Source organism: Bubalus bubalis, chromosome 14 (assembly GCF_019923935.1).
Source record: "Bubalus bubalis isolate 160015118507 breed Murrah chromosome 14, NDDB_SH_1, whole genome shotgun sequence".
NCBI lineage: Eukaryota > Metazoa > Chordata > Mammalia > Artiodactyla > Bovidae > Bubalus > Bubalus bubalis.
Genome location: NC_059170.1, coordinates 31,236,231 through 31,263,538, shown reverse-complemented (window position 1 = coordinate 31,263,538; position 27,308 = coordinate 31,236,231). Strand labels below are relative to the sequence as shown.

Genomic DNA, 27,308 nt, shown 5'->3' with positions numbered 1-27,308 from the left:
GGCAGAAAATCAGTCAGGATATAGACTCAAACAACACATCAACTAACTTAACCTGTTTGATAGTTATAGGTCACTCTATCTAAAACAATAAAATACACATTCTTCCCAAGTGCACACAAAACATTTACCAAAGTAGGCTACATTCTGGGCCATAAAATTAGTTTCAAAAGATTCAAAAGGATTAAACTTATACAAAGTGTATATTCTCTGACAATTGAATTAAATTAGAAACCAGTAATGGAATTATCCTAAGAGAATCCCCAAACTTTTGAAACTAAATAATACATGGGTTAAAAAAATTCAAATGAGAAATTAGAAAATATTTTTAATTAAATGGAAATGAAAACATAATTTGTGGCATGATACTAAAACAGTACTTAGGGAGAAATGTGTAGCACTAAAAGCTTATTTTAGACAGAAAAAAAGTATGTTTTAGACAGAAAAGTCATTCAAATAAATGACCTCAGCTTCCACTCCAGGAGACCAGAAAAAGGAGAGGAAATTAAGCCCAAAATAAGCAGAAGAACTAATAAATATGTAAATAGGAAATAGATAAACAATGTAGAAAATCAATGAAACCAAAAGGGTTCTTTTAGAAGGTCAGTAAAATGGATAAACCTGTAGCCTGAAAGATTAGGAAAAAAGAGAGAAGACATAATTTGCCAATATCAGACATGGGAATGGTGACATGACTGCAGATTCTAAAGATATGGGATAGGGAATACGACAAATAATTTTATGTCAACAAATTCAACAACTTTAAAAAATGGACAAATTCCTTGAAAGATACAAATTACTAAAGTTCATTCTAGAAAAAATAGATAGCCTATTCTATTAGAGACATTAAAATTATAGTCAAAATACTTGCCACAAAGAAAAGTCCAGGCTCAGATGACTTCACTGGTGAATTCTACCAAACACTTAAGGAAGAAGTAATACCAATTATATACAAACTCTTCCAAAAAGTTGAAGAGTCAGAAATACCTCCCAACTAAATCTATAGGCCAGTATATCAGCATAAAAAGTGAAAGTGTTAGTCACTCAGTCACGTCCGACTCTTTGTAACTCCATAGACTGTAGCCTGCAAGGCTCCTCTGTCCATGGAATTCTCCAGGAAAGAATACTGGAGTGGGTAGCCATTTTCTTCTCCAAGGATCTTCCCAACCCAAGGATCGAACCCAAGTCTCTCACATTGAGGGCAGATTCTTCATCATCTGAGCCACCAGAGAAGCCCCATATATCAGCATACCTGTCTGGTTTTGATATTTCAGTATATCTGATATCTGATATATCTAAACCAGACAAAAAGTTATAAGAAAATTAGAAAATTGCCAGTGGCTTTTTTCATAGAACTAGAGCAAAAAAATCTCAAAATTTGTATGGAGACACAAAAGATCCTGAATTGCCAAAGCAATTTTGAGAAAGAAAAACAGACTTGGAGGAATCAGGCTCCCTGACTTCAGACTAATAAAAAGTTACAGTCATCAAATCAGTATGGTACTGGAACAAAAATAGAAAAATAGATTAATGAAACAGGATAGAAAACCCAAAAATAAACCCATACACACCTATGTCAATTAATCTATGATAAAGAAGGCAAGACTACACAATGTTGGAGACAGTCTCTTCAACAAATGATGCTGGGAAAATTGGGCAGCTATATGCTAAAAAATAAAATTAGATCATTCTTTAACTCCATACACAAAAATAAGCTCAAAATGGATTAAAGACCTAAATTGCGAGACTGGATACTATAAAACATGTAGAGGAAAACAAAGGCAGAACAGTCTCTGACATAAATTGCTGCAATATGTTTTTCAAACTGTCTCCCAGCATAATGAAAATAAGAACAAAAATAAGCAAATGGGACCTACTTAAACTCAAAAGCTTTTGCACAGCAAAGGAAACAATAAACAAATTGAAAAGATAACCCACAATTTGGGGAAAAATATTTGTAAATGATGTGACAGATAAGGGATTAGTCTCTAAAATTTAAAATAGCTCAAGATACTTAACAAGATCAAAACAAACAACCCACTCGAAAAATGGGCTGCTGCTGCTGCTGCTATGTCGCTTCAGTTGTGTCCGACTCTGTGCGACCCCATGGACGGCAGCCCACCAGACTCCCCCATCACTCCAGGCAAGAACACTGGAGTGGGTGGCCATTTCCTTCTCCAATGCATGAAAGTGAAAAGTGAAAGGGAAGTCATTCAGTCATGTCTGACTCTTAGCGACTCCATGGACTGTAGCCCACCAGGCTCCTCCATCCATGGGATTTTCCAGGCAAGAGTACTGGAGTGGGGTGCCATTGCCTTCTCCGTGAAAAATAGGCAGAAGACATAAATATACATTTCTCCAAAGAAGACATACAGATGGTCAAAAGGAACATGAAAAGATGCTTAATATCACTAATTATTAGGGAAATGCAAGTCAAAACTATTAATACAATGAGATGTCACCTCATACTAGCCAGAATGGTTATCATCAAAAAATCCACAAACATAAATTCTGGGGAGGGTGTGGAGAAAAGGGAACCTCCTATACTGTTGGTGGGAATGTAAATTGGTACAGCCACTATGGAGAACAGTATGACAGTTCATTAAAAAACTAAAAATAGAGCTACCACATGACCCTGCAATCCCACTCCTGGGTATATATCCAGAGAAAAACAAGACCTAAAAGTATACATGCACCCCAGTGTTCATTGAAGCACTGTTTACAATAGCCAAGACATGGATGCAGCCTGAATGTCTATCGACAGAGGAATGGATAAAGATGTGGTATGTATATACAATGGAATATTACTCGGCTATTAAAAAGAAAAGAAATAATGCCATTTGCAGCAACATGGACAGTGTCATATGAGTGAAGTAAGACAGAGAAGGAGAAATATCATATGTTATCATTTATATGTGGACTCTAAAAAGAAATGATACAAACGAGTTTGTTTACAAAGCAGAAACAGACTCACAGACTTAAAGAACAAACTTATGGTTGCTGGGAGGAGGGGTCAAGGATCAGGGGAAGGGATACTTAGGGAGTTTGGGATGGACATGTGCATAGTGGTATATTCAAAACGGATAACCAACAAGGAACTACTGTATAGCGCATGGGACAATGTTACATGGCAGCCTGGATGGGAGGGGCGTTTGGGGAAGGATGGATACTTGTATATGAATGGCTGAGTCTCTTTGCTGTTCACCGGAAACTATCACAACATTGTTTGCTAACTGGCTATACCCCAATATAAAATTTTAAAAGTTTTTAAAAAGAGAAAAAAAACAAAAAAGAAAATCAGAGACAACTATTCATCAGGAACATGCAAAGACTCTAAACAAAATTTTATTAAATCCAACAATATAATGGCAACCCACTCCAGTATTCCTGCCTGGAGAATCCCAGGGATGGAGGAGCCTGGTAGGCTACAGTCCATGGGGTCGCAAAGAGTCGGACACGACCGAGCGACTTCACTTCACTTCAATACACCATGACTAAGTGAGGCTCATCTTGGAAATGCAGGGTTGGTTTAACATCAGAAAACAAATTGATGTAATTCATCACATCAAACTAAAAAAACACACAAGATCATCTTAATAGATGCGGAGAAAGCCCCTGACAAAAGTCTAATATTGTTTCTGATTAAAAAAAAAACCTCTCAATAATGAAAGATAGTAGAGAACTTCCTCAATCTGACAAAGGCATCTATGAAAATCCTACAGCTATACACACACACAAACAGACAAAACATACATAAGGGCAAAAGACTGAGTACTTTTCACCTAAGATCAGGAGCAAGATAAATATCCATCTTTTCCACTGCTACTACCAACACTGTACTGGAAGTTCTAACCAGTACAATCAGGCAAGAAAGAGAAATAAAAGACATCCAGATTGGAAATAATTAATAAAAGTGCCTTTATTTGCAGATGACATGTTGTCTATAAAGATAATCTGTTGGACTCTTTAAAAAGCTACTAGAACTAATAAGTGGGTTTAGCAAGGCTGCAGACTACAGAATCAGCTACATAAAAATTCATATTTATGTGTACCATAAATAAACCACTGGAAATTGAAATTTAAAACAGCATTTACAACAGCATCAAAATAAACAAATAATAAGGGATAAACCTGAACAAGGAATGTGAAAGATCTGTACTCTAAAGACTATAAAATATTGATGAGAGAGATTGAGGAAAATGTTCAGGGGTTGGAAGACTCAATATTATTAAGATGTCATTTTCTCCAAATTGGTTTTTTAGATCAAAGTAGTACCAATCAATAGCTCAATAGGATTTTTTGTAGAAATTAACAAGTTGATGCCCAAATTCATATGGAAATGCAAAGGAAAAAGTTGCGATGAAGAAACAAAGTTGGAGGACTTATATTACCTTATTTCAAGAATTATTATAAAGTAACAGTAGTCAAAACAGTGTAGTATTAGCATAAAAGCTACAGTAAGGAATCGATGGAACAGAATAGAGTCCAGAAATAACTCCACATACAAATAATTGATTTTTTTTACAAAGTTTAAAAGAAATAGTACTGGAATGAGTGAATATATATAGTAAAACAACAAAATGTCTTGATTCTATACCTCTCATATCTACAAAAATTAACTCTAAGTGGATCCTACACCTAAACAAAAAACCCAAAGCTACAAAACTTATAGAAGAAGGGGAAACTTTTCTGTGACCTAGCTGAAGATTTTTACCTATGACAACAAAAACACAATACACAGAGGGAAAAATGTATAAATTGGACCTTATCAAAATTAAAAACTTGTGCTCTTCAAAAACACTGTTAAGAGGGCTTCCCTGGTGGCTCACTGGTAGAGAATCCATCTGCCAGTGCAGGAGACAGGGGCTCAATCCCCGATCCAGGAAGATCCCACATGCCATGGAGCAGCTAAGCTAGCGCGCCACAACTACTGAGCCTGTGCTCTAGAGCCCAGAGCCTCAACTACTGAGTCCACGTGCCGCAACTACTGAAGGCCACACCCCCTAGAGCCCGTGCCCTGCAGCAAGAGAAGCCCCCGCAATGAGAAGCCCGCACACCCCAGCTAGAGAGGAACCCCTGTTTGCTGCAACTAGAGAAAAACCTGGGCAGTAACGAAGGCCCAGCACAGCCAAAAATTAATTAATTAATTAATTAAAAAAAAAACTGATAAGAGTGAAAAGACTAGTTATGGATTGGGAAATTTTTTTTTAATGAACTTCTCTTTGGCTGCACTGAGTTTTCATTGCTGTGTATGGGCTTTCTCTAGTCGTGGCCAGCAGGGGCTACTCTCTAGTTGCAGTGTGTGGGCTTCTTGCCGCGGTGGCTTCCTGTTGCAGAACACGGGCTCTAGGACGCTCCGGCTTCATTACTTGCGGCACACAGGCTCAGTAGCTGTGGTGCATGGGCTTAGATGCCCTGCAGCATGTGGAATCTTCCCAGACCAGGGATCGAACTCATGTTCCCTGCATTGGCAGGAGGATTCTTAACCACTGGACCACCGGGGAAGTCTGGGAAAAATTTTTTTGTAAAATATTTATCTAATTTTTTCCACAGTATATAAAGAACTCCCACTCAGTAATTAAAAAATAACCCAAATACTTGATCAAAAAAAATACGAATGGCAAATAAGCACATGGAAAGATGTTCAACATCATTAGTCATTGCTGCCGCTAAGTCGCTTCAGTCGTGTCCAACTCTGTGCGACCCCATAGACAGCAGCCCAACAGGCTCCCCCGTCCCTGGGATTCTCCAGGCAAGAATACTGGAGTGAGTTGCCATTTCCTTCTCCAATGCTTGAAAGTGAAAAGTGAAAGTGAAAGTGAAGTCGCTTAGTTGTGTCTGACTACTAGCGACCCCATGGAGTGCAGCCCACCAGGCTCCTCCATCCATGGGATTTTCCAGGCAAGAGTACTGGAGTGGGGTGCCATTGCCTTCTCCTTCATTAGTCATTAGGGATATGCAAATTAAAACCATAATGAGATATGACTATACATCTATTAGAATGGGTAACATTAAAAAGAGAGATCATTCTTGTGCTGATGAGAACGTAGAGGAATTACAACTCTCATACGCTGCTGGTGGGAAACATAACATGGTACCACTACTTTGGAAAACATAGTTAGGCAACTACTTACGGCAAATGATAAGTATCTAGGATCTATAGGATCTGTAAAGAATTGTTAAAATCAATCATAATTCCTGGTGATTTCAGTGTCAAGGTAAATACATAACTCTTCCAATACATTCTTCTCTCTATTCCTTTTGTATCTCTCCTCCACTGACCTTGCCTCTACACTCCCTTGGCCACACATTACCAATAAACACAACTTCCAAATAATCCTACCTACAGGCAACCACTCCTTACCACCAGCTCCACCCCCTTCTAGTACCTCAACTCCAATAATTCTTTGGTCCCATCAGAACCTATGCTCCATTCATCATCCTTTCTCTTCACTCTGCCATACTCCTCTCCCTTGTGAGCGTAAATTCCTTGTTCTGTTTTTGTAAATACCCTTTGCTTACACTTTTTACTCTCTTGCCCTCTCCTTTCATTGTATTCACATAGCAAACGTCTAACTCTGGCTATATGCAACGACTCACCTGTTCTGCACATGCACTCCTGTGGCTCAGCAGAGCTGGGGAAAATTGCTCACTTAATTTATGACCACAGGACTTCCCTAGTGGTGCAGTGGATAGGAATCCAGCTGCCAACGCAGGGGACACGGGTTCAATCCTTGGTCTGGGGCGATTCCACATGCAAGGGAGCAACTAAACCTGGGCGCCGCAACTACTGAAGCCCGCATGCTCTAGAGCCAGCAAGTCACAGCTACTGTGCCCGCATGCAGCAACTACCAAAGCCCGTGGTCTACAAGAGAAGCCACTGCAATGAGAAGCCTGTGCACCACGAGAGAGGAGACCCTGCTCTCCACAACTAGAGAAAGCCTGCATGCAGCAACGAAGACCCAGTGCAACCAAAAATAAATATAAATGAACTAAAAAATTCATTCATTTCGATGTTTGGCGGAGCTAATACAATATTGTAAAGTTTAAAAATAAAATAAAATTAAAAAAATAAAAATAAAAAATTCATGACCATAGGGAATTCCCTGGTGATCCAGTGGTTAGGACTTGGTGCACTGCTTGGGGAACTAAGATCCCACAAGCTGTGTGGTGAGGCCCAAAGTGAATAAGTTTTTTAAATAAATAAATAGATAAGTAAATTTATGAACATATCTCAGGTGGGCCCTTAGTGCCACTTGGCAATCACAGAACATGTCCATAGTCCCCTCACTCTCCTGGACAACTATTTCATGCCCTAGTGTCTCCCTCTCCATCCTCACCCTCAACTGTTGACCTTGTTTCTTATTTCACTGAGAAAACAAAGCAATTAGAAAAGGACGTCCGCAAGCTCCTGTGTTGGATATATCCATTTACCCACTTCCATGCCCAGATTCTCTGTCTTCCCTGCTGTCTCCATGGATAACTGTCTGTGCTTCCAGGTAAAACCAGTCCTCCACCTATGCAGGAGACACCGTGCCCTTTGCTGTCCAGAGGACATTGCTTCAGCGATTCTCCCTTCTAACTCTTACATCATAATTTTCCATTTCCTACTGGATTTTTGTCAGTAGCATCTGAACAAGCTACATTGTTTCTTAGCCTTACACTGTGCTCCTGCCACCACCCTATTTCTTTGATCCCTTTAGGGTGAAAGTCCAGAGTTCCTCTGGTCACTGTCCCTAGTGTCTCCTCTCATTCTCTCTTAGACATACCCCTATCAGAATTCTGCCCCTTTTGCCACAGAAATAGCTCCTGTTGAGGTGACCAATGTCCCCCACATTGCTAAATCTAATGGTTAATTCTTATTCTTTTTATCATCTCCATGAGCAGTATTTGCTGCAGTTGACTATAGCCTTCTTTGGGGAAAATTTTTCTAGCTGGACTTCCGGGACTCTACCCCCCTGATTTGCCTCCTACTTTACTGCAGCTGCTTCTCAGGCTCCTTTGCTGGTTCTGCATCTCTAGACTACAGCAACAGGCATTCTCAAAATAGCTGGTATGAATATCAATTGGTATAATTGCTACTGAGGACAAATTGGCAATAACTATCAAAAGTACAAATGTACATCTCCTTTGACCCAGAAATTCTGCTTCTAGTAATATCCTTCATATAAATGCACACACGTGCTAAGTGACACGTGGACAAAGTAATTCACTACAGCGTATTTTATCCCTGAAGAAGAATGAAAACAGCCAAAATGTCCAGCAATAGACACTAAAGAAATTACGGTCCATCCATACAATGGAATATTTTGCAGTAGCAAAAAAAAGAATGAGGAGACTGTCTGTGTCTGCAATTTCTTGCACAGGCTAGCTCAGGAAGGATACTCATGAAACTGGGGACAATGCTTGCTTATTTGGAGGGCAATGGATGAGTCAGAGGCAGAGGTGGAAGACTTTGCTGTCAACCCTTTTAAACTTGAATTTTAGTACACTGTGAATGATTTATCTATTAAAAGGAGAACAAGGCAGGGTTTAGTTCCAATATGGAATGAGTTCTAAGATATTAATATATTGTTACAAATAAAAAAGGTAAGTATTAAATACAAAAGATTGTGTACAATATGCTATACATAGGGGTAGGGCAGACTTACTTTTCCTTAATTACTCTTTTGTGTTATCTTTTGAATTTTGTACCTTATATATATATATATATTTTCTATTCAGAAAGAAAAATGCATTTTCACATGCATCACCTCTACAATCCTATGACTGAAACTCACCAAGTATTTCCCTATTTTTCTAACAAAGGAAATGAACAGAGAAGTTAGAGGAGGCACCAGGACCAGAGCCCACTTTCCCTGCCACTCCCTGTTAGCTCCTCCAGCCGTGGCATCCTCTACCACCTCCCATCCCTGTCTTCTCTGGCTTCTTCCCTCAGGAAGCACAACTCCTAAGTCCAGCCTCAGAGAGTCTGCCACCAGGGGCTTCACTCAGGGGACCGTTTCTCTTGCTCAGAGCCACCAAAGGGTGGTGGGAGCCACTGTGCTCTGTGGCTGGTTCCAGCCTGCTCTGACCTTGCAAGCTGCCAGGCCCTCCTCCCCTGGCCTGTACCTGTCAATGATGACGGGGTCTGAGGGCGTCTCATTCCGGTTGCCACAGCTCTTCCGGTCACAGCATCGGCTGAAGGAAAGGTGAGGAGGGAGGGAAGGAGGAAAGAAGGAGAGGGAGATTACAGTGTGGGGTGTGTTTGTGTGTGTGCGCGTGCACGCGTGTGTGTGTGTGTGGCTCTAGGGTGAGGATGCTGATGTCCTGTCTCTGAGTGTGGAATCCCTGGCCCAGAAGGGCTCACTCCCAGAACCCAGCCCTGGGGATAAGGTTGGCCAGGAAACCCTTGTCCCAAAGGCGTGCTGCTCCTGAAGATCCAGGAAAGGGTAGAATGCTGACCATCTACTCTCTCTGTACCCTTTTTATACAAAGAGCTCCAATTGTAAGCATGTAACACATGAATTTTCACAAAGTGAGCTCACCCATGTAACCAGACCAAGAAATACCATATGACCAGCATCCCAGAAGCCCCATCCTGGTCACTGCCCTTCCCAAGAGTAGCCACTGTTCCAACCAGATTTTTGAACTCTAGTTTCTTTTGCATGTGTGAGGAGTTGCCTAGGATGACCTTGTCTGACTGACATCTCCTGGGGAGCCCTTGCCTAGAAGTGCAAAGCCCTGGGGTGATGGGGAAGGGGAACCAAGAGCTGTGCTCCTCCTTCCCCATCCTGCCTGCCCAGGGGGTTCCCTAAAGGTCACATAAGAGGCAGAAAAGTTTCCTCCTTCAGCTCTGGAGCTAATCCAGGAGGCCCAGGCCCTGCCCCCACCTCCCAGAGAGCCCTCTCCAGAGCTTTATTAGTTAAGCGTCCCAGTAGCAGCAGGAGGCCTTTCTTGCACAAACAGTCGGAGAAGCCAAATAAACAGGCCAGGCTAATGGGGCCTCAAGGACCCTCTCCTCAGCCAGCACTGTGCCCAGGGACCTCACTCTTCATCACCTCCCCCTACCAGGCTTCCCTGGGGATCAGTGGGGAGGGGGTTGGGCCAGAGGCCAGTGCCAGCGCCCCAGCCCTTCTCACCTGCACATGATCTCATGAGTGAGCAGCACACGGCACATTTCGGGGTTCTTGTCCTGCCCTTCGTAGATGATGGCCTGGGGAAGAAGAAGTGCATGAGCTTGGGGGGAAGGAGGCTCCTCTCGAGGCCAGGTGAGGGGCAGGTGGGCCCTCCTCCCAGAGAAGAGTATGCCCTCCAATTCTCTCTGGGGGCCCAGGAGTGAAAGCAGGAGCTGGGAACCTAGCTTCCCAAACCAGGACGGCCATCAGAACGGGCAAGAATGGGGTGAGGTCTACGGATTCTGTCTGTCCACAGGCAGCACTTTCTGGAGCCAGTTCTGCCCTGGGGCAGGAGGTCCACCGATCACCCTGACCAAGACCAGGCACATGCCCCAGCCTCCACGGTTCTCACAAGCATCGTCGCCCCAGGCTCTCCCGCCAGCTCCTTGGCCGCGCTCCCCATCTGTCATCTCCGCAGGCCAGGTCAGCGGCTTCCTCTGGGACCGCTGGATCATTCCCCGACCCCTCAACCAGTCCCCAGCCTCTCCTTGGCCTTGAAGCAAGGAGTAAGCTTCCCAAACACACATTTGGCTTCCAACTTAAAAAGTCTGGGCCTCTCAGCCATCCCTCATTTGTGGGTCTCTTTCTCTGTGGACAGTCTCCAACCTCTTCCACGCTTGTTGGCCATACAATCCCACTTTGCCACTTCCAAGTCTGCCTCCCAGACCATAGTGACCACAGGCATCCTAGAAACGCACCACTTTTTCCTCTACCCTGGGACTGGGTGGAGGCTGCTGGAAGCCTGTCTGTGTGGGAATGCCCAAGCCTCCACCTCCAGTTCAGGCCACTGATTTTCACATTTGAGACTCAGCCCTGTTCCTTACAAGGACACAGAGTTCTGAAAAGCCTAAGGCTGCACAGTGCATGAGGGCTGACTCAGATTTCAGTTGCCCAGCACTCCTCTGGCTGGCCCCAAGCCTCCTCCTTGCGTCTTTTCAAATCAGCAAGTGCTGAGGGCCAGTGCTGGAAGCTCTGGGGCCCCACCCAGTGCTGGACCAAGGCACCCATCCCTGTGTTAGCTGCTAAGGTCTTTCTCTTGAGAACTGCTCTCAGCAGATAGGAGCTGCTTCCCCTGAAAATGCCTGGAAGGTTACACACTTACCTTGGGAGTGGTCCCCAGCCAGTAACTGACCAATACAGGGGACAGAATCTTGGCCTCCTTGCCTCAAGGGGCAACAACTCGGTGACATTCCTACTCTAGCCTGAGGATCAGGCTGAAGCTAGACTCCAGCTGACACCACATCCTTGCTGAGCATCCCCTGCTCTGTCTTGCTTCTCCCTGGTCCCCTCCTGAGATCTTCTCTTCTCTTCCTCAATAAACCCACCTGAATCTCCATCTAGGCTGAATTTCTAGATAACAGGACCCAAGAGCAAAGTCTTTGCAAAAATGTCTTTTTCTTGTCTAGAGGACAAAAGCCACACATCCTCCTCCCGTGGACTGTGGGGAGCTAGATTGGTGAGGATGAAGCGCACAGGGGATGCGGAAGCAGGGACAAGGATGCTTGTTCAGATCTCAGGGAAGATGGTGGCTGGCTCACCTGCTTGGACATGGAGTCAATGAGACGCACGTAGAGATCCTGTTCTGTCCGAAGACCTGAGGGTGGGAAGGCGGAGAGGTTTGTTATTTAGGGAGCTCCTGTGGCTTCTGATGACTAAACATACTCCACACCCTTCCCAGCTGGAGCCAGGCTCCCTCCACTCTGACGGTGGGGTACTATGTGTCACATGGTGCTGCGGTACCCCATGGGTGGTGGGCTTTACTCACCATTGTTATATACCAGCCGGAGGCGGTAATGGATTCCGTTGTTTGTCTTTTCAGCCCCAGGCTCCTGCAGGGACAAGATAGGGAGGATGCTTGGTGCTCCCAGGGATCCTCCAGTCACTCCCCTCCCCCTCCACTCCTCACCCAACCTTCCTCCCTCTCCTCTCCCATCCGTTCACCACCCCCTTCTCCACTCCTCCACGGCCTATCCGTCATCTGTTCCAGTGGGAAGGGGTTCCCTGAAACCACCCCCCCCCACCTCCCCACCCTCTTCCTTCCCGGTGAGCCCACAAGCCTCTCACTCGGTCCTTCTCCACAAAGTCGATGAAGGCTGTGCGCTCCACCTCCACCGGCTGCCCCTGCCGGTCATACATGGCCAGCACGAAGTGGAAGAAGTTGGATTTCCTGAGGTTGGAAGGGGGCTGCTTCTCAAAGTGTGCTCGTGCCAGGCCCACACCACTGTGGGGAGGAAAGCTGCTGGAAACCACCGGAAGTGAGTGCCCTTCAGAAAGACACCTATCACCTCTGACCAGGACTCGGCTCTGACATGTCAAGAGTTACACTGGACGGGCCCATGCCACCCTTGACAGGGCCATCTCAGTTTCAGACAGAGGCCTCCCAGTGCTGAGATCACTGAACCTGCTCCCGTGGGGATAAGTGGCACATCGGGGGGTATCCCTGGCAGACTCCTTCCTAGACTTTTCTCTGGGCCCTACATTTTGGAAGCTGGTCCCTAAAACCAAATGAACACATGTTACTGACCTGAGAAACACATCTTACTGACCTGAGGCTCCTGTGACTGCCCTTTAGGGCCTCAAGGGGCAGCTGGGTGGTTTGGGAATGAATATCTCACTATACCCCAGTTCATAGCTGTGTGCACGAGCCTATGGCATTGCCTGGGAGATGATGAAGTCCGTCAGATACTCAGAGATACTGAACTGGCTCAGGGCACTAGACTGCCTAGCCTGGACTCCAGGCTATGGCTGAAGGTGGAAAAGTCCTCCTCAGGTGTAGGGGGACCTGCCTCCACACTTTAAGAAGGCTACCACTGGCTCCTTTGGGCAGAAGCATCTTGTGGTCTGGTCTTGCTTTCTCCTGGCTCAACAGAAACAAGCCCCAGAAACAAAGCCAGGGTTGGAGCACAAGTAGGAGAACCAAGGCCCTATTTACCAAATATTTCCTGAGCCCCAGTGATGTATCAAGCACTGGCCACATGGCACCATGTGGGGCCAGACTGAAACACCTGGAAGGCGAGAGAAGACAGATTCAGAGAGCTTACTTAACATGAGACAGAGTGGTGAGTCCCCCCAAGAGATGTTCCTACATAAAAAACAATAAAATTAAAGGAAGAAAAAATTAATTCTGTGTGAGATGAAGGGAAGACTTCACAGAGATGGTTGCATTCCCTCTGGTCTGTGAGGAATGAATAGGAGCTCGACAAGGGCCGGAGGCAAAAGGGCAGAACTCAGAGCACAAGAAATGGCTGTGGGTGTGAGTGTCACTGGACCACAGGTTTCCAAGTGTGACGTGAGGAGAGAAAAGGTTTGTATTGAAAGTGCCCGACTATGTAGGCACACAAAAACCAGGCCATGGAGTTTAGACTTTCTTCTCTGGGTCAAGGTCTTCCAAAATGTTTTCTTTAGCTCTCTCATGGCTCCAGATCTTTGTTCTATAAAGGAGTGCTATAGCCATAACTGCTGGGAGATGCGGCTTCATGGAGTACTCATGAGTATGTGTGGGGGTGTCCTTGGGGCACCCTTCAGAAGGGACTCTCTTTGACTTGCTCAGGCCAGTGCTCCCCACGTGTGGCAACCAGCCTCCAAGGTGGTTCCCATGACCCCTGCCTCCTGGAGTTCAGGTCCTTGCACAGTCCCTGCTACACACTGTCAGGATTGGTCTCTATGGCCAATAGAATCTGGCACAAGTGAGAGCATATGATTTCCAAGGTTAGGTCATACAAGATACATGGCTCCTGCCCTAAACAATCAGTGACTTGGGCAAAGCTGGCTGTCGTGTTGTGAGGATACTCAAGCAGTCCTCCGGAAGGTCTACATGGAGAAGAACCGAACCCTCCTGCCAACAGCCAGCACTAACTGATCAGCTGGGCGAGATCCATCAGCCCTAGGCAAGCCTTCAGATGACTGAAGCCTCATAAGAAACCCTGAGCCAGAACTACCCAGCTACACTGCTCCCTGGTTTCTAACTTTAAGAAACTGTGTGAGATAATGAATGTTGTTTTATGTCACTGAGTTTCGGAATAATTTTTTTTTTTTAACGTGGCAATAGATTACCAACATACCGTGCTTACTTGACTACGGAGCATTTTGGTGGAGGCATGTGGTTTGGGAAACATAACTAAAGGCCTCCAAGAGGTTCTGAAGTCAGGCAGAGCTTAGAAGATGATGCAGGCAGGGAGTGCCCAGGGTGCTGATAGTGAGAGACCACTGCAGGGACGCAGAGGTGAGGATGGTGGAACTGCTTTGAGAGCCATTTAGACCAGAGTCCGTCCTGGACATGCCATGTGATGGCCTCTGCCATACTCAACAGTGCTTACTATTTTTCTTCATATAATTGTAAATCAACTTATTCTTACTTGGCTTCATGCAAAGCTATAATATCTGAAATGTCATGGGCTTGAGAAGCTTGTTGTATTTTTACTTATATAGATTATAGTAAATACATAACCAATAGAACGAAAATTGTTCTTCCTCCTGAAAGTCTGCTTGGGAGCCTCAGTGGTCCAGATTGTCCCATGTTTGGGAAACATGACTAAAGCCCACAGGAGGCTCTGAAGTCAGGCAGGACTTAGAAGATGCTGCAGGCAGGGAAGGCCCAGTGTATTGACGTGAGAGGCTGGTCAAGATGATGGGGGCCACCAATACCTTCTCTTCCCCACCAAAAGTTATTTCTACACGTTCCTTCCTCCAGGGTCATCCTCCTCCCTCCTCCAGTGTCCTTCCCTTCTCCTCTGCCTCAGGCTTACTGTCCTTTCACGTCCAGGCCTTGACTGTCCTGTTTTCCACTTGCCAGGAGGCAGAGAAGCCTGAAGAACTTCGATCGCAGCAGGTGCCTGATTACTGTTAATGAATATACTAAAGGTGGCAGTAACCCTGACTCCTTCCTCTGTCCCCTCTCCCACCCAGGACCAGCTTCAAGAGAGGTTCCAGGACCACCTAGGGGGACATAAGGCCAGAAGTGGGTGGACTGTGAAGCCTTCCCAGATCACTCTACCCTTTATTCCATCATCTGGCCCAGGAAAGGTGCTGGAAGGTTCTCAGATGGTAAGAAGAAGGGGTAGAGAAAGAAAGAGGTCTTACAATAGCAAGGGTGGAGGCTGAGCAAGAACACAATCCCATGTCTACACAACATACCCTATCTACACAGCTACTCCTGCAGTTCCCAGGCCAAGAGTCAATCATTGATGCTGAGCCTCCTCTCCCATACATCCCTCTTGGCAAATACCAGTCAGTCCTGGGTCCCGGCTGCCTGCTGGCTCCTGCCAGGCTCCTAAGGACCAGAGCTGGGAAGTCTGCCCTAAGCCCCAAGCCAAGCTTCCTTCACAGGGCCTGGCCCTCTCAGCAGGAGGGGATTCCCAGGGAGAGAGGTTGGGGGGACTCAAGAGGGAAGGGAGCAGGTACCCCTGCCTGGGGTCTGTGAACTAGTATCCATTGAGGGGCTGCACTGACCTACCCCACTGTGGGATCAGGCTCAATCCCACTTCCCTTGAGGTAGCGCAGCATCACCCTCCATGCTCCACCTCACTTAGTGGAGGCACTAAGGCACACACAGAGTCACACACATCCAGGCAAAGCAATGGGACAAGGTGGATAGCTTACAGTTCTGGGACAGGGATCACTATCACGAATGACAGCAGAAAAATATGAGTAACCCCATATGAGTGACCCCAGCAGACCAAGAGAGGTCGGCAGAATGGGCAAGACCCCTGCTTGCACGCCCAGGACTGCTCCTGGTCTGCAAATGTCTCCAGTTTACTATGTTCATACCCCTGCAGGACAAGTGAGAAGACCAAGGTGAAATAGAAAGGGCTTTGGTTTAAAGAAATCCTTGTGGGACTCTCCCGGTGTTCCAGTGGTAAAGCATCTGCCTGTCAATGCAGGGAACATGGGTTCAATCCTTGGTCCAGGAAGATCCCACATGCCATGGAGCAACTCAGCCTGTGCGTCACAACTACTAAGCTCATGTGCTGAAACTATGAAAGTCCGTGCACTCTAGAGTCTGTGCTCCGCAACGAGAGAAGCCATCACAATGAGAAGCCTGAGCACTGCAACTAGAGAGGAGTCCCTGCTTGTCGCAAACAGAGAAAGCCCATGAGCAGCAACAAAGATATAGAGCAGGCAAAAAACAAACAAAATTAAAAAAAAAAAAAAAAGGAAGCCTATGTGTCATCCCTTAAAAAACAAACAAACAAACAAACAGACAGAAATATCTTCACATTTCCTATGAACACAGAGAATGACATGAGGATTAGCACAGCGGCTAAGCACAGGATGCAGGTCAGTCTAGACTGTGCCTCCCTTCTCCTGGTTCCCCCAGGCAGCTGCACTGCCTCCCTGCCCATGCAGCAGATGACCAATCAGCATCCCTGAGCAGAGCTGCAAGCCCCAAAGGAAGACGGAGGGAGGGGGAGACTGTTGTTCTTCTCCCCTTGGGAGGAGCTGATGCTCTTGTAACGAGGCAACAAACCAAGATTAAAGAACGGAAAGAAAGAAATATAGACATACGCTCAAATAACTCAGATGATATACCCAGGCCATGGAGAGGTCTGAGGCCTGCTGGGGCACCCTGGAAGCAGACGTGTGCTCCTACACTAGCTTAAGAGGCAGGGATGTGAATGAAGGCCAAGGTCCCTGATTCTGTGGTCTCCAAAGTGGGATTGCCCAAGACCCTCACTGGAGTGTGGGGAAAAACTGAAAGGGTGTCTACTGATAGGAGTCTGTTCTCTAGAAGAAAGAAGTGAGGCAGGAGAGCCTGGGAGGTCTGGAGAGGCAAGTGTTTTATCTGGGTTTCCCCAGAATCAGAACCTGAGACAAAGATTCCAATGCAAATACTTTATGAGGAAACCCTGGTGGGGTTGGGGAGTGACCAGAGGAGGAAAGGCTGCCCTATTGGGTGTATCACCCGGGAGGTACCACTGTGGGCAGCTCCAGCTCAGTCCCCAGGGAGCCCTGGAAACAAGCCTAGAACTTGTGCTTCAGCTACCCCGTCAGAGGGCTGGGCATGGAAGTTGAGGTTTTTATCCACCAATGCCATCAGTCACCGGCTGAGGGCCTCTGGGGTGTCATTTCTCAGTGGGATTGGCCTGGTGTGCAGGTGTGCAGAGCAGACTCTGGTGGTCTAAGAAAGTCTTAGGAGGCAAATGCTGGCAGAGGAAGCAGACCCTTTCCTAAGGGTCCCTAGGGGACATGGATGGGGTAGCAACTCCCAGCCACCCAGGGTGTGACTTCCTTCTCCTGGTTCCCCCAGGCAGCTGCACTACCTCCCTGCCTATGCAGCAGATAACCAATCAGCATCCCTGAGCAACTCCTGGAACTTGCTCAAACTCACGTCCATTGAGTCAGTGAGGCCATCCAACCATTTCATCCTCTGTCGTCTCCTCCTGCCTTCAATCTTTCCCAGCATCAGGGTCTTTTCCAATGAGTTGGTTCTTCACATCAGGTGGCCAAATTATTGGAGTTTCAGCTTCAGCACCAGTCCTTGCAATGAATATTCAGGGTTGATTTTGTTTAGGATTGACTGGTTTGATCTTCTTGCAGTCCACACCCTGCGGTGTGACGGAAGCCAGCAGAGCTCCACCTGAGTGCAGCCTGGCAGATGCCTCACCTGGTTTGTGAGCTGCTGGAGCCTATAATTCAGAAACGTCTCCTTCACTTAGCATGATTAGTGTACAAAGCATGTTATATGTGCGCCTTTTCTGGATAAATGCGGCTGAGTGACGAAAACAGCCACATTAACCACTTTTGTAGGATTCCAAAATGATTTACGCATCTCCTTGCTTTCTTAAGGGCTCCCCTTGTAGCTCAGCTGGTAAAGAAGCCGCCTGCAGTGCAGGAGACCTGGGTTCAATCCCTGGGTTGGAAAGATCCCCTGGAGAAGGGAAAGGCTACCCACTCCTATATTCTGGCCTAGAGAATTCCATGGACTGTATAGTCCCTGGGGTCGCAAAGAGTCAAACACAACTGAGTGACTTTCATTTGCTTTCTTAAAAAGATTGTTTTCAACCAAATGTTCAAAACACTTTCCTATCAACCCCAGAGTGTGCTGAAGTGGTGAATTCTTTGCTTCTGTACTAGAGAGCTGGGATATGGGAGGAGAAAGTGCTCATTTTCATATATCCACCAGGGCCAGGTCATCCCCTTCCTATTTTCTGTTCTGAAATAGCCCCCAAATTAAAGGAGACTGTGACAGAAAAGTTTGGGGAACACAGCTATTTTTTGGCTGGAGGACATCCAAGCACGGGCGTGTGTTCCCTGGGAATCCAGGTTAAAGGTGACACCGAGAGCAACCTGATCTTTCCAGCCTGAGTCACTCAGGTAACCTGTGCTTCGGAGTACAGGGGGATGCAAACCTGGGGGCTGCAGATTTGTCTGGTTGCTATTGCTTGGGCACCCAGGGGTCCCTGGAGATGTTTCTTTTCAAGGTGAAACAGGATGCCCCAGGGCCCTTCTCATAGCAGCTGGACCTTGCCAAAGCTGTCTAGGACAGATGATACTTCCTTCACAGTCAGTCTCTGCTCTCAACTCAGAAGGCAGTTCATATGCCTTTACAGCCTTGATTACATGCTAATTATTCAGTTCAGTTGCTCAGTCGTGTCCAACTCTTTGTGAACCCATGAACTGCAACACGCCAGGCCTCCCTGTCCATCACCAACTCCTGGAACTTGCTCAAACTCATGTCCATTGAGTCAGTGAGGCCATCCAACCATTTCATCCTCTGTCGTCTCCTCCTGCCTTCAATCTTTCCCAGCATCAGGGTCTTTTCCAATGAGTTGGTTCTTCACATCAGGTGGCCAAATTATTGGAGTTTCAGCTTCAGCACCAGTCCTTGCAATGAATATTCAGGGTTGATTTTGTTTAGGATTGACTGGTTTGATCTTCTTGCAGTCCAAGGGACTCTCAAGAGTCTTCTCCAACACCACAGTTCAAAAGCATCAATTCTTCCACACTCAGCCTTCTTTGTAGTCCAACTCTCACATCTGTACATGACTATTGGAAAAACCATAGCGTTGACTAGATGGACATTTGTTGGCAAAGTAATGTCTCTGCTTTTTAATATGCTGTCTAGGTTGGTCATAGGTTTTCTTCCAAGGAGCAAGGGTCTTTTACTTTCATGGTTGTAGTCACCATCTGCAGTATTTTGGAGCCCAAGAAAATAAAGTCTGTCACTGTTTCCATTGTCTCCCCATCTATTTACCATGAAGTGATGGGACCAGATGCCATGATCTTCGTTTTTTGAATGTTGAGTTTTAAGCCAGCTTTTTATTAGCAGGAGCATTTTAAAACAAACATCCCAAACCCCACAGACAGTGGCTGAGAATGAAGCTCTGGCCCTCCCCCAGAGGCACCCTCAGACCTTCCATCTCCCCACCTACCCATCCTTTACCAAATCCTAACTCTTGCCTGCCTTGGCAGCCCAAAGTTCTGAGCAGTGCCTTGGCTTGGGCCTGATCCATTTTGGAATCTGGGATGCTGGGTGATGGAGAGAAGTCCTGAGGTCATTAGCAGGGAGGGGAGGCTCCTTTTTAATCCCCCTCCACCCAAGAGGTGGAAGGAGTAAAACTGTATATCTTCTGCATCTCATCCTTTGTCTCAGCTTCCCTAAGGTCTCTGCTAAATCCAGCTCTTCCTTCCCCCATCTGAGCATGGCTACATAAGTTTCCCTTTCCTCTCCTCTGGAGCCTCTTTTCCTCCAAGCATTCCACAGGCCCCAGCTCTCCCTGCAGGCGTCCCTTGGGTCCCTGGGACTGCTGATAATCATCAGGCTGGGCCTGGCATTCCTGGCCTCAGCCAAGATCTATTGGCCTAGCCCTGCCCAGAGCCTAGGACAGTACAGGCGGAAGAAGGACCTGGTGCCTACAGGCAGCTGCCCAGGACCTGTGTCTAGAAAGGCCAGGTGGAGATGATGCTTTGGGGCTGCTTCATATCCCCTACTCCCACTATCCCAGAGGGCCTCTGCTTATCTGCCCCAGGAAATTCTCTCAGCCCCAAGGCCCCTGGATTGGGGGAGGAGGGTTGGGAACAAAACTCACTAGCTAGCTCTCCCATGCTTCCTCTTGCTTTTGCTTCTACCTAAAGACAGTCCACCCTGCTTCTCTCTGCCCACCCCCTTGCCACCCACCCACAGGCCTGCCTGCCAGGTCCCAGGCTGAGGAATGGCTATTAATTATTAAAGCAAACAAAAGCATTTCCTAGCAGGGAGGCTAGCCTGCAGCTACTTACAGGAAAGGCAGCCCCAGTTGGCTTCCCTTTCAGGGCGCTGCTAGTGTTCTGGGACCAGCTCATGGGGGAGGGCTAGCCTTGGTCCTCCAGAAGTCTACCCAGGCTGGGAGTCGTATCAGGAGAGGAGAACTGAATTGCTTCTGTGCTGAGCACCCCAGCAAGAGCTTGTGGAGTCCAGAGAAGGTGGGCTAGGGCTGGGGTATGCGTCTCTGAGATAAAGTCCTGTTGGACCAGGGGAGGGACGGTCATGGCAATGGCCAGGGATTCTTGGGCAGAGTTCCCCATTGGGAAGACCCTGCCAGCCCAATGCTCCAGCCTTCCCTATCACCTCCAGGGTATGGTACACAGCCTCTCTTTTCTCCTACCTCTCTTTCACCCAGAACTTTCCTTCCTGTTGGCAGATCTTCCCTTACTGATCTTAGTAGGCTCTGGGCCTTCTCCTCCTTCTGAAAAACCTTGGTGCTGCAAAGCTGGGCAGCAGTAGCTGTTCCAGTGCCTGGTTCCTGCGATCAGGTGGACCATCAATGTGAACAGGGGAGTCTAACCAAAACAGACTTGGTAACCTTCTAACACACACTCCTGCTTCCTTCAGCAGATACTCGTTACCCCCCTGACTGCTCGAGCCTGGTGCCGAGGACCACCATCCAGGCCCTAAAGGAAGGTGTAGGCTGGCTGGGCAAGGAAGTCCAGGACAGCAGGGCACAGCTGACTTTGGCCTGTGACAAGCATCCTTAGACAGTACTCAGAACTACTCCCCTTGGCTGAGTGAGAGAGCACAGAGAGAGCAGGTGCTAGGGGGAGGGTCCCAGAAGTTGTAAAATGTTATCCAGTGTGTGAATGGGTCCTGGGAGGAAAGGAACTGTTTCAGGAGACATTGTTGAATGCCGAGTGTCACAAAGAGGCTGAGAGGAAGCTTGGGATTGAATCGGACTGTGACGGGCCTTGAACGCTCAGTATCTGGGAGGAATTGGGGAGGCAGGGGGGCAGTCACTGAAGTTTTTAATTGGGGAGGGACACAATCAGAGAAAAGTTCTTTGGAAATTTTCTTTGGCCCCCTGTGTGGCAGATGCTTTGGGGGCGGGGGCGTGTGGTGAGAGGCTGGGGCAGTGGACTAGCAGGCTGAAGTGATACACTGGGGTAGGTTAACTTCAGGCCAGGGAGGAAAGTCTTGGAGGGCACATCTTTGTGTTGCGTATGTGTCATGGTTAAGAGCTGGCTGTGGGCGCTGGGATTCGGAATAGGATATGGAGGGACCATCCAGAAGCCCTGACAAACAGGCGGCTATGGGGTGAAGGCATAGAACACAGCAAAGACAGCTGTCAGACCTCAGGCAGCCTTGCAGGGAATGTTCCAGGGCAAGTTCTTCTGAGAAACAGAGGGAGCGGAGCCTGTGGAGGTGGAAGAAGGTCAGGGCAGGGAAGGAATTCCTGTCATTGTGGTTTTAGGATGAAAAGACCCGAACAGAGGACTGAAGAAGGATCAAGAGCCAACCGGTGAGATGATGGCACCGCAGGAAGAGTAAGAAAGGCGTATCCCCCCAACCTGCTCTCCTTGGCGCCCAAAGGCAACCAAAGGTGTGGGGACTCCCAATCTGTGTTCTGAGACAGAGAAGTCTCAGGACTTAGAGATAAGCAGTCAGGCCTGAAGAAATGCCTCTCTCCAAATTGGGGGTGGGGGGGTGGGCATTCTTAGTCCTGGTGATGTAGCCCTGAGGACTCAGACTGGACACGTCCCCCTTACTCAAGACCTCTTCCCTATGTGCAGACAACACTGCTAATGCTCCATCTTGTGGGAGGAGCCTCATCTCCACACTTCCTGAACCTGCACAGGATACAAGGGCTTCCTCCTAATCAAACCTGCTGGCAGGGTCAGAGGGGAAGGTCAGAGACAAATAGGAACCATAAACCCTGAGGCCCTAATGGAACCCTCCATCTACTCCTACAAGGAGCTCTCACCACACAGCCAGTGATGGAGAAAAAGACAAAGAAATTGACCACCTCAAATTAAATGAGGGCTTTCCTCATAGCTTAGTCGGTAAAGAATCTGCCTGCAATGCAGGAGACCTGGGTTCAATTCCTGGGTCAGGAAGATCCTCTGGAGAAGGAAACAGCAACCCACTCCAGTATTCTTGCCAGGAGAATCCCATGGACAGAAGAACCTGGCAGGCTAACAGTCCATGGGGTCACAAGAGTCGGACATGACTTAGTGATTAAACCACCACAAATTAAATGAAAAACCAGAACCAACAGAAAAACAAGCAGGATATAGAACTGTATGTATAACACAAGAAAAAAAAATATGTCAATGGGAAGGAAATACATTAAAATATTGACAGTTTGTTGTATTAAAGAGGTGGGGTTTTTGTTTTCTATTTTCATTTTTTCCCTGGAATATAGTTATATCATGAGCGAAAGTATGGAAATTGATTCAAAGACAAGATCCTTTCTCTTCCCGAAGAGGTGAGCTCGGGAGAGAAGCCCCAGTGCTCCCTCTGGACAGTCATGAAAGGACAGGAGTGCAGGAACACCATTCAGTTTGAACATGAAACAAAGTGTGTGTCTGTTAAGAGGTTAGGTTGGGGTTGGTGGTAAGGTGGTATCCCCTGAACAGGACTGGGGATGTGAATGTGTGGCTGGCGTTCAGATCTGGTCTGCCCTGAAACCTCCCAGCAGAATCCTTTCCAGCGGCTGGACAAGCAGTTGCTCAGACCTCTGGAAAGTTCAGCTCCCATGTGCCGCAGGTGTCTGCAGAGGCACCACCTCCTTAGTCCCAGCCACTGAGATCTCCAAGTAGGATGTCCAACGTCCCCTCCCCTTGTTCACAACTGGGGATACAAAAAGCCAGGAGCCCAGGTGTTGGGGGGGGGCGGGTCCATAAACCTTTATACTTCCTTTCTAAATCCAGGAGTCCATCCCCCACCCAGGCTCCTGCGCAGACTCCTGCAGAGGAGTCAGAGGAGATGGGCGTGGGCGCTGGGTTCCTAGGGACCCCTTGCCTTGGGTAGGACCCACCAGAAAAACACCTGGCGAACCTGCCCCATCCTCAGTCCCAATCATTCTACCAAGCCGATTGCCCACCTCATGTCTTCCCCACTCTTCACCCTGCAGCCGCTTCGCCGGCTCCCGCACACCCCCATCCTCCAACTCTGAGGGATTAGAGAAAGCAGTAAGGTGGCTGGGTTTTGTGCCTTTCCTGGCAGAGATCCGTGGAACTGGACAAGGAGGGGCACTTAAGCTGCCTGAGAAGGAAGGGTCAGCAATTCCTTGACGACTGGTGGCTGGGGGACTGCGGGGAGCCGGGAGAATTCCTCCTCTTGAGCCATGGACCACTGGGCACGCGAGCGATAGTCAGAAATCAGAGTCGGGACATCCAGGAGTGGAGGCAGAAGCCCCGCCCCGGCTGCCCCCTCCCCCATGCTCTGGAAGAAGCACAGGCGCTCAGGGCAGGGTGGGCGCAAGAGCTTGCTGGGACAGTGCAGAGTTAGGGCTCCGTCCAACCCCTCGCCCCAGCAGTTCAGCAAGCTGAGCGAAGGCGGCACGGAGCCGTCCAACCGGAGCGCGCCGAGTCGCGTCCGAACGCTTACCTCTGCGCCGCGGTACTAGCGTCCAGGATGCCCGCGCCCTGCATCCAGGAGCGCACCGAGCCCAGGCCCGCGGGCAGCAGCGGCTCCTCCTTCAGGTTCAGCCCGCCGCGGGGCAGAGCGTCCTGAGCAGGGAACATAAGGGCGCGCAGTCAGTGGGCGCCCTCACCGCCGGGGATCCGATCCCGCCGAGGCTGCCGGGCGTCCTAGCTCCGTGCGCCTAACGGCACCCGGCGACTGCAGGAGTGCAAGCAGCGGCCGTCCCGGCCACTCAGTGCGCGCCAGCTTCCTGGGCGCTCCCTCGGAGAAAGCGGGTCCGCAAGCGCTGTCCCCTCCCCTCCCCGGGCGCGGGGCGGGGAGATGGAGGGATTTCCCCGCGGCCTGAGCGCCAGCAGGCGGACTGCGCGCGGGGCGGGGAGGGCGAGGAGCGGAGCCGGCAGCCGGTCCGCGCAGAGGCGCGCTCTGGCGGCTGCCCAGGGCCGCGGTCGTCGGAGGGGGTGGGGGGCCCGAGGCCCCGGGAACTGTCTCAGGCGAGGCGGGGGCGCGGGGCTGCCCGCCCTTTCCCCTCGCCGCCCCCACCCCCCGCTCGCCCGCCCGCCCGCGGCGCCGGCGCGGGGCGCTGATTACCATCCGGGAGGAGGATGCTGCGGGCGCGGAGCTCGGCGGCGGCGGCGGCGGCAGGAACAGGAGCAGCCGCGCGTCCCGAGGAAAGGCAGGGGCAGCGCTGGGCCAGCAGACACCGCCGGCGCCCCGCGTGCCCCGGCGCCCCGGCCCTGCCGCAACCCCGGGCGGCAGCACCTGGAGCAGCAGCAGTAGCAGCCCCGCCGACTCCCCCCGGGGGCCGGTTCCCGCGCTGCCCCGCCGCGGCCGCCGCCGCCCGCAGCTCCCCGGGGCCTGGCCGCGGGCCCGGGCCATCCCGCCGCCGCCGCCGCCGCCGCCGCTCCCTGGGGAGCGGGAGCCGAAGGGAGGGAGCGCGGGCGGGAGGAGGGATGGCGGGAGCGGGCGGGCCCAGGGGACTGGGGGCCGGGGGAGGCGGGGGCGGGGCGGCGCGGCCGGCCGAGGGGCGGCCAGGGACGTGACATCATCGGGGGAGGAGCGGCCGGGCCCGGGCCGCCGCGGCGGGGCGGACCCTGGCGAGTCGGTCGCCGGCGCTAGGGTCTGCGGCCTGGTCGAGGCAGCGGGAAGGGACTGGAGGGACCAGCTTGGACCCGGGAGGCCCAGGCAAGGAGCACACGGGCCTGCGCGGTGGGGGAACCCGGCCGAAGCCGGAGGAGCGAGCGGCCCCGCGCTCAGAATCCGCCGCCGCCTCTAGGTCGCCACTGGACTAAGCCCCGGCTTGGTCTCCGCTATCTTCGTCTCCCAAGTGCCCGCCGCACTCTCGGCGCTGATGCCCAGTTCCTGCACTTGCCGCTCAATTCGACGCCTTCCAGCTTTTACTCTTGATGTTTTTTGCTCTCCCGGGCCGTCCTTCCCGCCTTTCCCCTGACCTCGGTTTCACCTCAGCCTGGGTCTCAAACCTCTTTCCCTTAGGCTGGGCCCCAGACGGGCAGAACGCAGTCGCTGCACCCGCCACACTTAGTTCAGTCCGTGACTTGCCTAAAACGAAAGCACTCTTGTTTCCAACCTCTGCCTTTCAAACACCTCTTAGGTTTTGATGAGAGTTGGATACTGAGTTAAGATTCACTTCCTCTTGCTCCCTAGCCAGAGAAGTTTCCCTCTTAGATTTCATGCCTCTTAGTTCCCGGCCCAGAAATCATCTCACCCTTTATCCCAGGGCTGAGCCATTTCTACCCTTCTCCCCACATTTTGGCCTGGTGTGTCCTGGCCAAGGTTTGAACAAGCTCAGAAACAGTCCAGCACTTTCCTGCAAAAGAGCATGGGGGTGGCCTGTCCAGCCTGCTGCTTCATTCAGACACCCCTGGAATATCTCTTTTCTGTCCCAGCTGACTCCCATCCTCTTTTGGGGGGCTTCCAGATGTGCAGTTAGTGGTCCACCCCATAAGGATCCAAATGAGGTCCAGAGCCACTGCTGAGCTTCCTACCACTCTAGGGGCACACCCCTCCCCCTGCACCTCCCTTCCTGACCTCCGTCCTCTACCATCTCTGTCTCTCCATGCTCCCTCACCTGCCGGGGCTGTCACTCCCACTCAGACTTCTCAAGGTCTCAGTTTTTACCCCAGGTGAGATTATCAAAGGTAGTCTCCCCTGAAGATGAATTCTTTTGCCAGTCTTTTTCTCCATCTGCTTCAGTTCAGTTCAGTTCAGTTCAGTCTCAGTTGTGTCTGACTCTTTGCGACCCCATGAATTGCAGCACGCCACTGAGCGACTTCACTTTGACTTTTCACTTTCATGCATTGGAGAAGGAAATGGCAACCCACTCCAGTATTCTTGCCTGGAGAATCCCAGGGACAGAGGAGCCTGTTGGGCTGCCATCTGTAGGGTCGCACAGAGTCGGACACGACTGACGCGACTTAGCAGCAGCAGCAGCACCAACAGGCCTCCCTGTCCATCACCAACTCCCGGAGTTCACCTTATCTGACTCTAAATCCTTGCTCCTCCCAATGTGGTCCTTCAACCAGCAGCTTCAGCATTAGTGAGAGCTTGTTAGAAATGCAGAATCCTTGCCCAGACCTACTAAATCAGAACCTACTTTTTACCATGATCCCAGGTGACTGGCATGCACATTACACTTGAGAAGCAGTGCTCTAGAGAAACCCCCAAGGCTGTTCCATACTTGCTCCAACCCTCTCCCCAACCTTCAAACCTGCCTCTGGCTCTAAATTTCCAGCAGACAGCCTACCTGTTATTTACTGGAGAGATTACAGGGAATCTTGGCAGAATCCTGCTGTCTTTCTCAGCTGTCCATGTTTTTCCTCCTTTCTCAGTCTTCTCACCCATCCTTTTCCCCCCACTGTGTCCCAGAGAAGCATGTGGGCTTAGAGACCTCTTTGCTCAGTCCCTTCTTCTGCACCTCCTGATGTTGTTCCATCTGATCTGTCTGATTGTTGATCCTCCTTCTTTCCTCTGCTCAGACCTCCTCATTCTTGAAAGAACCCTCCTTTTGTCCCCGCCTCCTCCTCCTCCAACTTGTGCCCCTCCTGTTTCTAAGAAAGTCCACAGGCACACTCCACCAAGGCTGCCTTGTCAGCACCCAGCAAGCCACTCTTGAAACCCTCATAGTCTGGCTGCCTTCCAGCTCTGCTGCTGTTTGTTCCTCTCTGCCTCAGGCCCTCTGACCCCCATGCAGCACCGGGCTCTGTGCCTGCCTTGTTCACACACTTGAGAAGGCCATCCTGATGACCAAAGCATACCATCTCTCCTCTTATCCCTGGGTGTGCCCCAGCCTGCTGTGTGCT

General features: G+C 49.4%; 1 protein-coding gene across 13 annotated transcripts in view; it reads right to left on the bottom strand.

Annotated features, from left to right (window-relative positions):
• EBF4 (EBF family member 4) overlaps positions 1-24,867 on the bottom strand; it is a 61,634-nt gene extending 36,767 nt beyond the window's left edge. For 9 of the 13 annotated variants that reach the window (XM_045162692.1, XM_045162696.1, XM_045162697.1 and 6 more), the window contains exons 1-7: positions 24,580-24,867; positions 23,956-24,077; positions 12,219-12,393; positions 11,920-11,983; positions 11,693-11,748; positions 10,119-10,192; positions 9,109-9,177 (exon numbers count right to left, since the gene is read on the bottom strand). In XM_045162692.1, the coding sequence (XP_045018627.1) occupies positions 9,109-9,177; positions 10,119-10,192; positions 11,693-11,748; positions 11,920-11,983; positions 12,219-12,393; positions 23,956-24,077; positions 24,580-24,867 (848 nt within the window). Of the gene's footprint in view, positions 1-9,108; positions 9,178-10,118; positions 10,193-11,692; positions 11,749-11,919; positions 11,984-12,218; positions 12,394-23,955; positions 24,108-24,579 lie in introns of those variants that run through there. The other 4 variants (XM_045162693.1, XM_044927854.2, XM_025263943.3 and 1 more) reach the window with 3 other exon arrangements.
• Positions 24,868-27,308: the final 2,441 nt, after the last annotated feature.